We start from the raw sequence: 17,884 nt of genomic DNA, 5'->3' as shown, positions 1-17,884 counted from the left end.
TGCTAACAAGTCTATTTGTGGTACTTTATCAAACGCCTTTTGGAAGTCCATGTACACAACATCAACTGCACGACCTTCATCAACCCTCTCCGTTACTTCATCAAAGAACTCAATCAAGTTAGTCAAACACGATTTGCTTTTAACAAATCTGTGCTGGCTATCATTTATTAACCCCATTTTTTTTCCCCAAGTGACAATTTTGTATCGGATTATTGCCTCTAAAAGTTTCTCCACCCCCTCTTTTTTTGAACGGGGTGTAACATTTGCAACCCTCCATTCCTCTGGCAACGCTCCCATATCTAAGGAGGATTGGAAGATTGTGGCCAGAGCTTCTGCTAGCACCACCCTTACTTCCCTCAGCAACCTAGGATGCATCCTATCCTGGATTGAGTGACTTTTCTAGTGGACAATAAAGAATCGCCATCTAAATATGTGCAATTTTTAAAAAATCCTGTTTCAGATGTCTTCTTCAGGAATTATTGGCTTGCAAGTGATGCTGTATGTCAGAATGGAAAATCCAACATGGGGATCGAAATGACCATGTTTCAATTTTTGAATTCCAGTGTCAGCTTGGTAGCGCACTCTCCTTTCAGTCAGTGGATTCAAGGCCTAATCCAGGACTTGAGCACTATATCAAGGTGGATGCATGTGTTGTACCGAGGGAGCGCTGCATTGTCAGAGGTGCTGTATGTCAAATGAGATATCAAAACGCGATCCTGTCTGTTCAAGTGGTCTTAAAAGATCCTATGGCGCTATATTTAAAAGAGCAGGGAGTTCTCCCAGTGCCGTGGGTAACATCCTCATAGATCAATACAACTAAGAGCAGATTGACTCATGATCCATTGCATTTGCAATTCATGGAATCTTACTGTACATAATTAGCTGCCATGTTTGCCTACATAACTGTGGCTACACTTCATACATATTTGCATTTGAAGCATTTTAGGATGTCTGAAGGTATGGTGAGACACAATAGAAATGCAAATTATTTCAGCAGTTTCAAAAGTGAACTTCATATGAAGGTGTAAGGTGAGAACGATGCAGCACATGCTCATTTCTGCCATAGGTTTCGGTTCTCTGGTCAGTTGCTTGTATAATATTTCTGGCCTCATTTAAGATTGCATTTAATATGTAGTGTCAATCATAACATCTTTACGGTCCGGTGACCTTTTTTTTTTGGCCTGGTCTAAACAGTATCTCAACTCATGATTTAAATTCCCACTCTTCAGGGCTTGAGTGCCAGTTTTACATGCAATTTTTCCTTCTAGATATTGATAGTTCCAGTAATGACTTGTGTTTCTATATTGTGATTTTGGAAAAATAGAATCCACAAATGGTCACTGTAGCAACACTCCAGGATAGTCCCAAAAGTACTGCACTGTGCTATTCAGCTCAGTTGGTTGAACTCTCACTTCCAAGTCAGAAGTTGCTAGATCCAAGCCCTGCTCTCGGACTTGAGCAGAAATTTCAAGCTGATATTTAAGTCCAGTACCAAGGGAGTGCTGCATTGTCGGATGTGCCATCCTTCAGAGGAAACATGAAACTGAGGTCCTATTTGCATGTTCTGATAGGTGTTTCCTGGAATTGGGGATTCCTCCCCCGAGTGCTGCCTCTAGCAGCCCAGGAGATCAGCTCTTTAAATTTCCCACCATAGTGCACCCCCCTGCCCCGCCCTTCTGTGACATCACCAGCTGTTGATTGGAGACGCCAACGGCTTGGTGATGTCACCCAACCACTGCTGTAGAGAGCCGCGACTGTGTGGATTGCAGAAAACAGTCGGGAGGGGGCTGCTGGAGAGTCTGAAGTCGTGGGGTGGGGGGAACTCAGACTCTGAAATCAGAGGGTGGGTGGGGGTAGGAGAGGGAGGGAGACTAGGGAATTGGCTCTTCTCACCTGAGGATTTAACATCCAGTGCAATTGGGGTAACCGAAGCTCCAGAGGCAGGAAAGTTTTGCTTCCAAGTGCCTCTTCTAATTTTTATTATGGATTACTCAGTTTCCCAGACTTTCAAATTGTAGTTTGGCTTTCAAGTGCTCCTAATTATTAACGTTTTCCATTGTATTTCTAAGGACCAGCTCGAGAGGCTTTGAAGTAGGGCACCTCTCCTCTCTATTGGTGTGGAGACTGGGGAATGGGGGAGAGAAGGGGACATTGAACATTGAATCTGGGGATTGAGGCTCAAGCTGCGGGGGGTAGGTGGAGAGAATGGGGTGGGTGTGGGGACCAGCATTTCCTGCAGAGCTGGGAGTAGCACCAGCAGCAACGTGGTGAGTGGGAGCGGCACTGAGAGGGGAGCAGCCAATAATGCGGTGAGTGAAACCTAGGGACCTTACTGTGGGTAAATAGTGAAAGGTTGTTCCCATTGGTGGGTGAATGGCGAACTAGGGAATGGAAGCCAAGGATTCTCACTGGAAGAACCAAGGGGAAAGGGAGGAGGAATATTTTTCAAATGAGGGTTATTAGACCATGGGATCCTTCTCCACATGTGACGATTGAGGTAGAAACGAAAACTTAATTTAATAGGGAAGGGGATAAATATTTGAAAAGTAGGAATATAAAAGGATCTGGAGGAATGGGATTACAGGAGAGAGCACCAGCTCTGGGGGCTGAATGGCATCCTCCTGTGCTGAAATGTCTATAATTCTATGAAAACTCCCCTTTTATTGAGATTTAGCCCAGGGAGTGGTTTAGAAATATTGAGAGTTTAGTACAATGTGCCCTGAGAAGTGCCCCAAACATTGAGCCTGCTGCCGTTTATGCAATATTTCAGTTTGGTTCAGGTCATAAGTCCATGTAAAGATCAGTTCTGACTGAGGTTCCCAGTTCAGAACCGGAGTCCAAGGAGGTAGGGTGAGAGATGGAGCCTATTAAAACTGGCATCAACTGGGGAGCCTGACCGCACCTTGTGCAGTGCAGGGAATTTCTGGCTCTGGTTTCAGGATGAATATCAGCGGGTTATAGGATTACTACTAGTAACAGGTAGGATATCGGGGCATTACACTTATTACTACCAATTATATGTAGACCATCAGAGTTATTGTATTACTGTTGATTATGAGGGGAATAGGAGTGTTACCAGTATTATTAAGTATATACCTTTTTATAAGGTAAATACAATAACATTTTTAATGTGATGTGGTCTGCACAACACATGATCAGACCTCCAGGAATGCCTCCAACCAGGATTTGCAATCCCACTGCTGATCTGTGTTCCTATAATGATCTTGATCATAAGTCGCCATGTGAGAAGCTGTGCCAGACTGCTCTGTGACAGTGTATTAGGTGTACCAGTTGTATTCCATGCAGATCAGTATTCTAATAAGTACATTTCAAAAGTACTTCATTGGCTGTAAAGTTACTTGGGATGTCCTGAGGTCATGAAAGGCACAATACAAATGCAAGTTCGCTCTTTCTTTCTTGATGGGTCAAATGGTCTTTTCTCATCCCTGAGTTTCCTTGTGAGATAAATTTGAAATGGAATGCTAGTCCCTTCATATCTGGAGAGTTCTGCATAAATCTACAAAAATATATTGATGTTCACTCCATCATTTTTAGACTGATGGTAACAAACTTTGTGTAATGACAGTCGGTTGATATACTATCCAACATTGTTACCAGCTGGGATGATCTGGTTCAGTGAGAAGCCCTCTTAATTGTGTTTTAAATCAAAGCAAGATGTCAGTTGTGTGCTTGGAGAAAAAGTGATCAATTTAGTATTTTAATGGTGATTACCAGTGGGTTAATTAGCTTTCCAGCTTATATTCATCAGTATTATTAATGTCTTGCAGTGAACAGTGACAGTGCTTAAAAGTGCAATTTGTTTTGACTGAGCAAACAATAGCGATTTTTCAATAAATTACTGTGTGGTGCGTTTGCTTTCCATGTGATCTTTTCCCTTTCCCATTTTCTTAAAGGAGAGGCAAAATGCAGGAAACTTTACTACATACACGTTCGTTTTGGTGCCTTTTTTACAAAAAAATACTTACCTTATTAAAAATGAACTTTTTTTACGTCTGGTGCGGCTCCCATACTGCCACAATTCATTTGATGTCATTGGCAATAACGTGTTTATGGGGAAGCAAATGTGAAGCTGTCTTCTAACATGCTACATTTATAAACAATTTTACAACACCAAGTTATAGTCCAACAAATTTATTTTAAATTCCACAAGCTTTCGGAGGCTTCCTCCTTCATCAGGTGAATGGTGTTTCCACACCGTTCACCTGACGAAGGAGGAAGCCTCCGAAAGCTTGTGGAATTTAAAATAAATTTGTTGGACTATAACTTGGTGTTGTAAAATTGTTTACAATTGTCAACCCCAGTCCATCACCGGCATCTCCACATCATGCTACATTTAGTCATCAGCTGTTGCTATATGTTGAAACTTGATAAGGAAAAGTGGGTGGCTTCTTGCGAGGTGCATTTGAGTGTGGTTTAAGCTGCTTCATGCTCGTGTCTCTTTAGGAACTTTAAGGATCCCAACCAAAACGTAAACCTGTCTTTCTCTTCGAGGTATTGACTGACTTATGCATTTTCTGTTCTTATTTCAAATCTCCAGCAATCCTGTTCTTATTTCCTCCACTCCCCCACCGAACATTTGACCCTTTTGTTGTACAGTGATTGTCAAACAGCCCTGGCCACACCTTGGTTAATAGCTAGAGAATGAATTCTTTGGTGTCTCAATATCTGGGGGCCACTAATGTTTGTTGGACTGGAGGTTAGGTGAGGGGGGGCTGGAGGTTTTGGATTTCTGTTCACAAGCCTATTTTTCCAGTCCAACATGTTAAATTGTTGGCTGCAATAGAGTTACATGAAGATTTGCTTCTATCGTATTGCTTTGTGGACATTTTTATTCAAGAAATGAAAGTATGAAAATGCTGAGTGTGGAATGGGGTATAAGAACAGAGTATTATAAACCTGCTTAGACATTGGATGGGTTCGTAAGTTTAAAAATAGGATTTGAGAAAACATTTCTGGATAACTACCTGCTTTTGAAAATGGGTATTACTCAAACCTTGAAGGACTGCTCTAATCCTGAATGAACTAAATCTCAAACTTGGAAGGATTATGGCATTTAATATGTTGTCTGATTATCTCTCAAAACCAAAAATATAGGTCACTGAAGGCTCTGTACCTAGTGAGAAACTGAACCAGGAAGGCCCACATTTGATTCCTGCTTTATGCTTTGTTAATCTATTTTTACACTGGGTTTACTAGCTAGTGCTGCAAGCTCTCAACGTATGAGTCTTCTACAACTGGTGAGTTCCACAGAGTAGGGCCAAAGCAGCTGAAGTGTCTACCACCAATGGTGGAGTGGAGCAGGGAACGGGGGGTGCACAGGAACCCAGATTCAGAGTATCGGAGGACAAAGGAGATAACGCAAGTCTAGGAAAGGTCAGAGGTAGGACGTGGAGGGATTTGAAGACCTGGGTTTTAAATTTGATCCTCATGAAGTACTGGTGGTTACAGGTCTATCGCTAGTGGTGGAAGCAATTTGAAGGGATGGATTAAAGGCACTTTTACATTTAATACTTCTGTAGTTTGGAGTCTGAATTTCATGTGCTCACTGCTTGCTTTCATGGGCCTACGGTTCTGTCAGGATAAGAGAGCTGGTTTAACCATGCAAATATGGGGAACCGGAGTGCAGACCTTTTGATTCCCATGACCCAAAATATAGAAGTGGTAAATGTTTAAGTACCTGAGGAGTATCTGACAACTAATATATCACATAGTGTTTACTGCTTAGAATCATAGAAGTTTACAACATGGAAACAGGCCCTTCGGCCCAACATGTCCATGTCGCCCAGTTTATGCCACTAAGCTAGTCCCAGTTGCCTGCACTTGGCCCATATTCCTCTATACCCATCTTACCCATGTAACTGTCCAAATGCTTTTTAAAAGACAAAATTGTACCCGCCTCTACTACTGCCTCTGGCAGCTCGTTCCAGACACTCACCACCCTTTGAGTGAAAAAATTACCCCTCTGGACCCTTTTGTATCTCTCCCCTCTCTCCTTAAATCTATGCCCCCTCGTTATAGACTCCTCTACCTTTGGGAAAAGATTTTGACTATCTACCTTATCTATGCCCCTCATTAATTTATAGACTTCTATAAGATCACCCCTAAACCTCCTACTCTCCAGGGAAAAAAGTCTCAGTCTATCCAACCTCTCCCTATAAGTCAAACCATCAAGTCCCGGTAGCATCCTAGTAAATCTTTTCTGCACTCTTTCTAGTTTAATAATATCCTTTCTATAATAGGGTGACCAGAACTGTACACAGTATTCCAAGTGTGGCCTTACTAATGTCTTGTACAACTTCAACAAGACATCCCAACTCCTGTATTCAATGTTCTGACCAATGAAACCAAGCATGCTGAATGCCTTCTTCACCACCCTATCCACCTGTGACTCCACTTTCAAGGAGCTATGAACCTGTACTCCTTACGTATGGTTTTATTTTTACTGTTGATATCTACATTAAATAAGCCAAACAACACAGCACATTATGAAAGATCTGTCCTAGTTGTCTTCAATTGTGGCTTTCCAGTTCCAGGAAGAGTTTTTGACTTGATTGAAGAGTGTGAACTAATTTTGTTAAGAGGTTAATGGAATTGTGAACATAATTTTGTATGGAGCAGTGTATTGCAATTGCATTAACTTATTTGGATCATCCTGTCTCCTATAACAGGGTCTTGGCAATAATGGACGGTGAGGAGCAAGCCCATCATGAGTAAGTGGAGTTGAGGTAGAAGGAAGGTGGTTGTAGTAGGCGACAGTATAGTTAGGGGGATAGACACTGTTCTCTGCAGCCAGGAGCATGAGTCCCGAAGGCTATGTTGCCTATCCAGTGCCAGGGTTAAGGACATCTCCAGGCTGAAGAAGAACTTGGAGGGGGAGGATCCAGTTGTCGTGGTCCACATAGGTACCAACAACATAGGTAGGACTAAGAAAAAGGTTCTGTTGAGAGAGTTTGAGCAGCTAGGGACTAAATTAAAAAGCAGAACCACAAAGATGGTAATCTCTAGATTATTACCTGAGCCATGAGCAAATTGGCATAGGGTCAATAGAATCAGGGAGATGAATGCATGGCTCCAAGATTGGTGTGGGAGAAGTGGATTTCGATTCGTGGGGCACTGGCACCAGTACTGGGTAAAGAGAGCTGTTCCGTTGGGATGGACTACACCTGAACCATGCTGGGACTAGAGTTCTAGCGAATCGACTAACTAGGGAGGTAGATAGGGTGTTAAGCTAAATAAGGGGAGGGGGACAGGGTCCCAGTGGAGAGAAATCTAGACTGCTAAAGAGAAAAGACAAAGAAGCCGTGCAGGAAAATGATTGGGGTAAGGATAACCAGATTGTCAGGAAGGGACAGAGCGTACAAACAAATACAACAAATGGGGTCCGGGTACGAAAAAATGTTGTTAAGACAAGTAGGGCCATAGTACAAAAAAATGTTAAGATGTCTAAAAATGTTAAAAAGACAAATCTAAAGGCACTGTATCTGAATGCACGAAGCATTCGTAATAAGGTAGACGAATTAACAGCACAAATAGATGTAAATGGATATGATAGCAATTAGAGACATGGCTGCAGGGTGACCAAGGCTGGGAGCTGAATATCCAAGGGTATTCGATATTTAGGAAGGACAGGCAAAAAGGAAAAGGAGGTAGGGTGGAGTTGTTAGTAAAGGGTGAAATCAGAGCAATAGTGAGAAAGGATATTGGCTCAGAAAATCAAGATGTAGAATCAGTCTGGGTGGAGTTAAGAAGCACCAAGGGGCAGAAAACACTGGTGGGAGTTGTCTAGGTCTCCAAACAGTAATGGTAATGTAGGGGACAGCATCAAACAGGAAATTAGAGATGCATGTAACGAGGGTATTACAGTAATCATGGATGACTTTAATCTGCATATCGACTGGCCAAACCAAATTAGCAATAATACTGTGGAGGATGAATTCCTGGAGTGTGTACGAGATGGTTTTTTAGACCAGTACGTTGAGGAGCCAGCCAGAGAACAGGCTATCCAAGGTTGGGTATTGTGCAACGAGAAGGGGTTAATCAACAATCTTGTTGTGCGGGGTCCTTTAGGGAGAGTCACCATAAAATGATAGAATTCTTCATTAAGATGGAAAGTGAAATAGTCTAATCCGAAACTAGGGTCCTAAATCTAAACAAAGGTAACTACGAAGGTATGAGGAGTGAGTTGGCTATGATAGATTGGGAAGCTTCAATAAAGGCATGACTGTGAATAGGCAATGGCTAACATTTAAGGAACGAATGCATGAATTGCAACAATTATACATTCCTTTCTGGCGCAAAAACACAAAAGGAAAAGTGGACCAACCATGGCTAACAAAAGAAATTAAGGATAGTATTAGATCTAAAGAGGATTCATATAAAGTTGCCAGAAAAAGTAGCAAGCCTGAGTTGGGAGCAGTTTAGAATTCAGCAAAAAAGGACCAAGAGATTGATTAAGAGGGAAAAAATAAAGTCTGAGACTAAACTTGCAAGGAACATAAAAGTGGACTGTAAAAACTTCTACAAGTATGTAAAAAGAAAAAGATTAGTGAAGACAAATGTAGGTCCCTTACAGTCAGAAACAGGAGAATTTATAAAGGGGAACAGGGAAATGGCAGAGCAATTAAACAAATACTTTGATTCTGTCTTCACGGAAGAGGACACAAATAACTTCCCAGAAATGCTAGGGAACCAAGGGTCTAGTGAGAAGGAGGAATTAAAGGAAATTAGTACTAGGGGAAAAAAAAATAGTGCTGGAGAAATTAATGGGACTGAAAGCCCTTAAATCCCCAGGACAGGATAATCTGCATCCCAGAGTACTAAAAGAGGTAGCCATGGAAATAGTGGCTGCATTAGTTGTCATCTTCCAAAATTCTATAGATTATGGAACAGTTCCTGCAGATTGGAGGGTGGCAAATGTAACCCCACTATTTAAAAAAGGAGGGAGAGAAAACTGGGAACTATAGACCGGTTAGGCTAACATCAGTAGTAGGGAAAACGCTAGAGTCTATTTTATAAAGGATGTGATAACAGGACACTTAGAAAATATCAACGGGATTAGACAAAGTCAACATGGATTTATGAAAGGGAAATCATGTTTGACAAACCTACTGGAGTTTTTTGAGAATGTAACTGGTAGAATAGATAAGGGAGAACCAGTGGGTGTGGTTTATTTGGATTTTCAGAAGGCCTTTGATAAAGTCCCACATAAGCGGTTAGTGTGCAAAATTAAAGCACATGGGATTGGTGGTAATATACTGGCATGGATTGAAAATTGGTTAACAGACAAGAAACAGAGAGTAGGAATAAAAGGGTCTTTTTCGGGGTGGCAGGCAGTGACTAGCGCGGTACCGCGGGGATCGGTGCTTGGGCCCCAGCTATTCACAATATATATCAATGATTTGGATGAGGGAACCAAATGTAATAATTCCAAGTTTGCTGACGACACAAAACTAGGTGGGATCGTGAGTTGTGAGGAGGATGCAAAGAGGCTTCAAGGCGATTTAGACAAGTTGAGTGAGTGGGTAAATACATGGCAGATGCAGTATAATGTGAAGTTATCCACTTCGGAAGGAGAAACAGAAAGGCAGAATATTATTTAAATGGTAATAGTTTGGGGAATGTTGATGTAAAAGTGACCTGGGTGTCCTTGTACACCAGTCACTGAAAGCAAACGTGCAGGTCCAGCAAGCGGTTAGGAAGGCAAATGGTATGTTGCCCTTCATTGCAAGAGGATTTGAATGCAGGAGCAAGGATGTCTTACTACAGTTATACAGGGCTTTGGTGAGATCACACCTGGAATATTGTGTTCAGTTTTGGTCTCCTTACCGAAGAAAGGATATGCTTGCCATCGAGGAAGTGCAGCGAAGGTTCACCAGACTGACTCCTGGGATGGCAGGACTGTCGTATGAGGAGAGATTGAGTCGACTCGAGTTTAGAAGAATGAGAGGGGATCTCATTGAAACATATAAAATTCTGACGGGGCTAGACAGACTGGTGGCAGGGAGGCTGTTTACCCTGGCTGGGGAGGGGGGGTGGTCACAGTCTCAGGATACGGGGTAGGACATTTAGGTCTGAGATGAGGAGAAATTTCTTCACTCGGAGGGTGGTAAACCAGTGGAATTCTCTACCACAGAAGGCTGTGGAGGCCAAGTCACTGAATATATTTGAGGAGCTAGATAGATTTCTGGATATAAAAGGCATCAAGGGGTATGGGGCGAGAGCGGGAATATGGTATTGAGATAGAGGTTCAGCCATGATCTTATTGAATGGTGGAGCAGGCTCCATGGGCCGTATGGCTTGCTCCTCCTATTTCTTATGAGTCACCTCGGCTACTTTGAGGTGGATTAATGCTTGACTTGTCAAGCTGGCTTTATTTTTGAAGTGTTCTCAGGCTAAATGCGCATATTGTAGACAGCTGGCAAATGAGCGAAACTGAGCACACTAATGGCTCAGTTGTTGAAGGCACTGCATATGTGGACCTGAGGCCCATGGACCAGAAAGTTCCTAGGTTCTATCTTGAGCCTATGATGATTTAGCTGATCTCAGCTGGGGCAGCAGTAGGGATGTTACAATTGGTCAGTGCCCTTGGGCTGGGGAAAGGAGAAATCAAGCAGCCTTACTGTTCCTGATTTGCTGTCCAGTGACTTCCACTGAAAATTGCACAGGTGGATGTCAGATGAGGACAAGATCAAGGTTTGCTATGATGCTTCCCATGGTAAAATAGTTTGTTGACATTCAGTGTCTCTGCTGACATGACGAATGGCTGGCCACTTTGCCAAGGCACCGAAGTGGGGATAACCATGGGAACAGCTTTAAGGAGAAATTGCGCGGGCTGTGGGGGGGGAAACCTGAAAGTAATTTCTTTTTTAAAAAAAAACTGGTATGATATTAAATCTCATATTGTGCAATCGGCAATCTTGCTGTTTTAATGAGACCTTTAATACAAAGGTAGAATGATAGACAAGTTTGGGGTTTGTCAACTTTTGTGTCCTGACTCTCTCTACCCACCACGGCAGGAATTTTGCTTTGTGCTATAAATATAACGTTTTTTAATGAATTTTATGCTGTTTTATTGATCACCTGTCATGATCCAGCCTAATGTTCTTAAATTATTCTGCTTAAGTGTAGGCTGGGAATTCAATGTTTCTAGCAGTAATGACACCCATGTTGAGAAATGTTTTTTGCCGTGGCTGAATTTCTTCTAACAGGAATATTTTTCTCACAAATTCACCTATCTGTTTCATAAAGTATGACTTTAGAACAGTGTGTTTAAGGCATAGTGTTGCACTGAGTGGTGCTGTTAACAATGACCATTGGAACTAATTAAGCCACTTTTCTGTAGTTACATTGCTGACCCAACTGTGGTGGCAATTCGTCTTCCACAAAAAACCCGAGATTTTTATTTTTGTGATTGAAACCTCGGTGGGTCAGGTCTTGAGTCTAATCACAAGCTGTGCTGAGTTAGTTGATCTCAGCCAGGGAGGCCGTTGGGGTGCTACAGTGCTTTGGGCTAGGCAGTGAAGTAATCGGACAGGGTTTGTGTCTCCAATCACTGGAAAGCTCCATGTGTGGAAGTCATGTGAGGGTGCGATTGTGCTTGGCTATATCATTGAATAGTCTACGAAGATTGACTCTTAACACATGTGAGGAATGGCCCCTTTGGAAACCTATTGAAGGGCAACCAGTACCCATGGAAGGCTGCCTTAACATTAGTCAGTGCTTTCAGGAGTGGGAGGGAGAGAGACAAAACGTGGACATTAGAATAGGTGTGATGGCATAAAGATATTGTAGGGTAGTGGTTTTCAAACTTGGCTGTGTAGGACCTCCTGCAACTATTGTTGTACATCTTGGGATGCCCTATTTTAATTTCTGAATGGCAAAAGAATACAGCTGTTCTTGCAGGAAAATTTGTTATTTTAACTGATTGTAAATCAACAAATATAGAATGCAGAATTTTCCGGATACTGTGCTTGCAGTACTCAATACACCTGGCTCCAGGCGAACATAAATCTGACCTCATGCACTCCTTGTATCTCTTTACGGGTTCTATTTAGAAAGAATTTACTGTAAATGATCAAATCTTGGAAACACAATCTTTCTCCATACCACTGGAAGCATGATGTCCATCAGTGTTCATATTTGTTTTCTGTTAAGCTGAGCCCTACTAGATTTTGTGGTCAACCTCTACTTGGTTTTAAATTTGGGCGTGATCAGATGATTGAGGGATTGTGACAATAAACATTGACCACAGTAACTGTGGATTTACAGATCTCCCATGGCATTGCTCACTTAGTCAGGGATTCACTGTGCTATACAAATAGGTGTTGTTAACAGAGTGAAGGGGAATGTTCTACAAGAACTTGTGTAACATATGAAGAATACGGGTGACTTTTAATCAATACCAGTCGATCTCTTGCGGGTATGGATGGGAGTCATGGTGTGCGTAAGTTGTACCATGACGGTATGGGGCCAGTTCATTGGACCTGGTCATTTCCTGTCCTTTATTCCTTGTGTACAAAAATGAAGACCAGATGCAGTCTTCAGATGAGGCAGGATTAGAGGCTGTGGGGGTAGGGGATTTGGACTGGGATGCACAGAAGTAATTCAGCCCCCATTTTAAAGTAATTCATTCTGTAATTACTTCAATATTTTAATTTTTACGTTATTAATTCCAATGTCCACATTTATAATGGAAGCGACCTCTGTAAACTTGTTGTCTAATTCCAACCTTCTCTAAAAGGTGGAGTTGTCGCATTGGTGGGGGGTGTAATTACAGGATGACAAGTTTACATAGGCAGTTCCCATTATAAATGTGGAAATCGGAATTTATAATGGAAAAAGTTGTCAGGAAGCGTGTGGATTTAAGATTTTTAATGAAGATAGATCTATGCCCATCTGCCGACACCTCCAGTCGTGTAAGTATCACACTTGTGTTGTACTTGGCATAGGCTATTTTATGCAAATTAATAATATTTATTCTGAGTCATTTGGAAAGTTCAGAAAACCTCTCCAAGGAAGGAAAACATTAGAATGATAATATCTGCAATCCTTTATTTGATGAAATTCAGCCTGGGTTCTAATTTCCTGCCAGTGTTGACTGAGCAATTGAAGTTTATAACCTTCAAGGGGCACATTCTCATTTTAATGCAAAAATCATACATGTTCATTACAAAACATTGCAGCAGCCAGTTTGCCACGAGCAATGCCACAGGAGGTCCACTAATATCAATTTTAAAAGGTTTGCCGGTGAGTGCAAATGCAAAGTAAGTTTTGAATGTTCCTTACCTACAACTTGAACCAGTACATTCCAATCTTCAAAATTCCCTCACCAAACAGCAATTAATCTGCAAGTGATCTTGGGCTGTGCTCACTTAGAACAATATCACTCTGCCCTTAAAGGGACATAGAATCACTGTAGCAGAATAGTCCATTGTGCATTACTTGGTATGATGTATAATGCTATTTATCATGAGCATTGCCATAAGAGATCTGCTTACATAATATAATTTCTTAGTAAGGCCCTGACCAAGCAAGAAGTGATCAGATGAAATGTAACCAACTGATGAGGGTGCATATGTAGTTTGTAGTAGAGTTTTACATTGATAAGTCACTAGGTTAAATACATCCCCTTCTATAACTAATTTACTTTTTAAAATTCAGATAAAAGTCAGCAACACTTCCACTTTGTTTTCAACAGGATCTGATTGCCCAACATGCAAGATGGCTACCATGTCATATTAATGAAAAGTAATGGCGAGTCAGTGAGATTTTTACGGAGCCTCGCTTTAGGGTTTTTTTCCCTCAGTAAGAGCTTATGAAATTTTTGATATCTGAACTGGAACTGTGGAAAAATATCCACCAGTACAATTACAGATTTTGCCCTTCCAACCAAGGATTGTGTCCACAAGAAGCATTTTGAGTGGTATAACATATGTCAACAGTGGTGAGGGCAGATTGAGGTGATGAATTGAGTGTCACACAAGAGTATCACCCAGCCTGAAAGCATTTTTTTAAATATAAATTCTTAGTACCAAAACATTAAATTTAGCCAGGTGACAGTGCTGAACTTGATACAACTGTTGGACTACATAGAAATTGTATGCTTTACTTAATTGCTGTAAGGCTACCAATGTTTATGTTGGTATGCTGATAATGTGGCATGGCATAGTGTCCTGTAAGTACTGATACAATTTCTTATTTTGGAAGTTCATACGATTTTGTTTGGTTCTCCCTAGCTTGTCAGCGAAAAGGTGGGTGGTGCAGAAGGAACCAAGCTCGATGAAGACTTCAAAGAGATGGAGCGGGTAGGTGAATTAATGGATTTACTTCAAATCGTACACTACACGGACAAAAACTGTTAGTACTCAAAATATGGCCCAGGGACTACTTGTAAACTGCCTCTCCCTCTCTGATTATCCTTGGCAGACTTAATGCCCCATGTGTATCTGGGCTTGCGCAGCTATGGGATGTTGACCAAATTAGGATTTAGTACTGTAGCCTCTCTTTCTTGTTCTCAAACACAGAAGCAAGAGAATGCTTTTGGGAGGCTTGGTTTGCCCTCCTGTAGCAAGCAAAAGTATCTTAGTACAACTAAACTATTGGGCTTTATCATTTTTTCATCTTTCTATGGGGAAGTGCCTGACCTCCACTTAACAACTTGCCACAGCTTTGATTGAATTCAGGGGCTCACTGTTGAGGGACCCAAGCCGCAGCCCCGTGTTCATTATTCTGTAATGCAGAGTACTGCAATGTTTCTGAGGACGACCCTTGAGCAAGACATTAGTCAGGATTGTAGCCACTAATAAAATGTTTGCAAATAACACTTTGTACTAGCTACAGTTTTGTAATTTGACCTATTTTACCAGTAATGCAACATAGTCTTCTGTTGCTTTCGTCATGTTTACTGATCTAGCTTTAATGCTCACTAACTCTGGTTTACAATTCTGATGGGAGTCTTGATGGATATGTTGTGAAAGAGAGGAAATTGCCTCAGTTTTCTTGCTCCACTGAGACTTGCTTGGCTCTCCTGCTTGATCTGAGGTCATAAATCACTCAGCTTTGGCTAATACGCTGTACATTAACACAAAGCCAGGATACATTAAGTCACGGATTGTAGGTTAGATCATTTACAACAATATTAAAATCTAACACATTTTTACAAAGTAGCACCTAAACTCTTGGGGGAAATGTTATCAGCATATTCTCTCTTTCCTTCCCCCCCCCCCCACAATCCACAATCTAAGCCCAGGGCTGCTGAGACCAATTGTAGCATCCGTACAGGTATCTTGGCTGCGATCCACTCACTCTGAACAGGCCAGAGATCTTCCTGGTCTGTATTACTCCTGCGTGAAGATTAGCCACTTAGATGAGTTACTTTGTATGACCGTACCCCAGCAAGAGTCAGCACCTTAAGGAAACATTTTTAAAGTAATTTGGCTGTAGTGTTTGAAGGGTCGACACTAGCTTGTACTGTATTTTACACTAATCAATCCACTGGTGATGCAAAACTCTCCTGCAGTGATTGTGTTAGCTATGAGCATCACCTTTCAGATCAGTAATTAATCATTGGCATCAGTACTGGACTATCTTGTCAAATGTGCAAACTAATGCCACTGATTTGAGTGTCCTGTACCAAAACCCCACAATAATCGCGTGTTCTTAAACTCCTGATTTTGAAAATTGTGTTTTGCGCAAGTTCCTCATATCACATAACAGGAGAAAAGCCTTCCAATCTCCCATCTGGAAAGAACTTACAACCCTGCACATGCACACACCTGTTCTAAATTTACTGTTCAAAATTTATTTGCATTTATGCTCCTTTCTTTTACTATCTCATTTTAGTTTGATGTAGTGTTCTGGATTTATCTTTTCTAAACTGTTTATGTTCTATGCATTTGGGGTACCCTTCTTTCGACAACAACTTGCATTTTTAATGTAGAAAAAACATTTCAAGGTGCATTACAGAGGTATAAGAAAACAACTGAACACCCAGCCAACGAAGAGGCTATTCGAGCAGTGACCAAAAGTTTGGTCAAGAGATGGGTTATCAGGAGGGCCTTTAATGGAGGAGAGAGAGGTGGAGAGGCAGAAGGACTTGGGTGGGAATTCCAGAGCGTGGGCCCTAGATGGTTGAAAAGGGGGGAGGAATGATGCTGCCAGTGGTGGGGCAAAAGGGGGGAGATGCAGAAGAGCCAGAGCCAAAGTCAGATGAACGGAGAATTTAGGGGGGGTTGTATTGCTAATAGAGTCTACAGAGATGAGGTGGGCCAAGACTGGATTTGAACACAATAATGAGAATTTTAAGCTTGAGGCAGTGGTGGGGGTGGGGGGCGGTGGGTGGTTGGTTGGGAGCCAGTGTAGGTCAGCGAGGACAGGGGTGATGGGTGAGGGGGAACTGGATGTGTTTTAGCAGCAGAGTCTTGGCTGAGCTGAAGTCTATGGAGGGTGGAGGATGGGAGGCCAGCCAGCAGAGCACTGGAATAGTCAAGTCTGGAAGTAAGAACAGCATGGATGAGGGTTCAAACAGCAGATGGGCTGAGGCAGGGCAGAGGTGGGTGATATAGGTGAAAGTAGGCGATCTTTGTAATGGAGAGGATATAGAGTGAGAAGCTCAGCTCAGCTCAGGATCCAAGAGGACACCAAGGTTGTGAGCAGTCTGGTTCAGCCTTAGATACTGCTGGGGAAAAGGGATGGAATCGGCTGCAAGAGTATCGAGATTGTGGTGGGAGCTGTCTTACCAATTTTTAGCTGGAAGAAATTGCAGACTGGATGTCGGACATGCAATCTGACAACACAGAGGTAGTGGAGGGATCGGGACAGCTAGTGGAGAGGTAGAGCTGGTGTTGCCAGTGTACATATGGAAGTGGGTTGTGAATTACTGGGTGGAGGGGTTGTGAGTTACTGAGGGGGGTAGTTGTGAGATACTGGGGGAGGGGGATGTCACCATGGGGCAGCACGTAAATGAGGAAGAGGAGCATGCATAGAGTATACCTGTGCATTGAAATTATACTGCAAGAAGATCAGCATATAGGCAATTAACAAATTTGTATGAAATTCTTAGGGCTGCTATTTTTATGGAGGTGTTAATCTGTTCAAAATCAACAACAACTTGCATTTATATCGCGCCTTTAACGTAGTAAAACAGCCCAAGGCACTTCACAGGAGCGTTATCAAACAAAATTTGACATGGCGCTACATAAGGAGATATTAGGACAGGTGAGGTAGGTTTTAAGGAGCTTCTTAAAGAAGGAGAGAGAGGTGGAGAGGTTTAGGGACGGAATTCCAGACAGCTGAAGGCATTGCTGCCGATGGTGGAGCGATTTAAAATTGGGGATGTGCAAGATGCAAGAGTTGGAGGAGCACAGAGATCTCGGAGGATTGTAGGGCTGGAGGAGGTTACACAGATAGGGAGACAGCGAGGCCATGGAGGGATTTGAAAACAAGGATGTGAATCTGGCGTTCCTGGACTGGGAGCCAATGTAGGTCAGCGAGCACAGGGGTGATGGGTGAATAGGATTTGGTGCGAGTTAGGATACAGGCAACAGAGGTTTGGATGAGCTCAGGTTTATGGAGGGTGGAAGATGGGAGGCCAACCAGGAGAGCATTGGAATTGTCGAGTCTTGAGGTAACAAAGGCATGGATGAGGGTTTCATCAGCAGACACAGTGCCACCTTAGCCCTCCCTATCTCTGTAACCTCCTCCAACCCTACAGCCCTTAGATCTCTGGGCTCTTCCAGTTCTTGCCTCTTATGCATCCACGATTTTAATCGCTCCACCACTAAAGGCTATGCCTTCAGCTGCAAATGTAAACCATCTTACAACACCAAGTTATAGTCCAACAATTTTATTTGAAAATCACAAGCTT

At 42.3% G+C, this 17,884-nt stretch overlaps 1 protein-coding gene across 2 annotated transcripts in view; it reads left to right on the top strand.

The window, feature by feature from the left end:
- The window catches only part of sh3gl1b (SH3-domain GRB2-like 1b), a 127,967-nt gene that overhangs the window by 56,394 nt on the left and 53,689 nt on the right, over positions 1–17,884 (top strand). For both annotated transcript variants that reach the window (XM_067968111.1, XM_067968112.1), the window contains exon 2: positions 14,256–14,324. In XM_067968111.1, the coding sequence (XP_067824212.1) occupies positions 14,256–14,324 (69 nt within the window). The remainder of the gene's footprint in view (positions 1–14,255; positions 14,325–17,884) is intronic.

This window comes from Heptranchias perlo, chromosome 29 (assembly GCF_035084215.1).
Source record: "Heptranchias perlo isolate sHepPer1 chromosome 29, sHepPer1.hap1, whole genome shotgun sequence".
NCBI classification, from domain to species: Eukaryota; Metazoa; Chordata; class Chondrichthyes; order Hexanchiformes; family Hexanchidae; genus Heptranchias; species Heptranchias perlo.
Note: the sequence above shows the minus strand (reverse complement) of the source record. Positions and strands in the feature narration are given on the sequence as shown.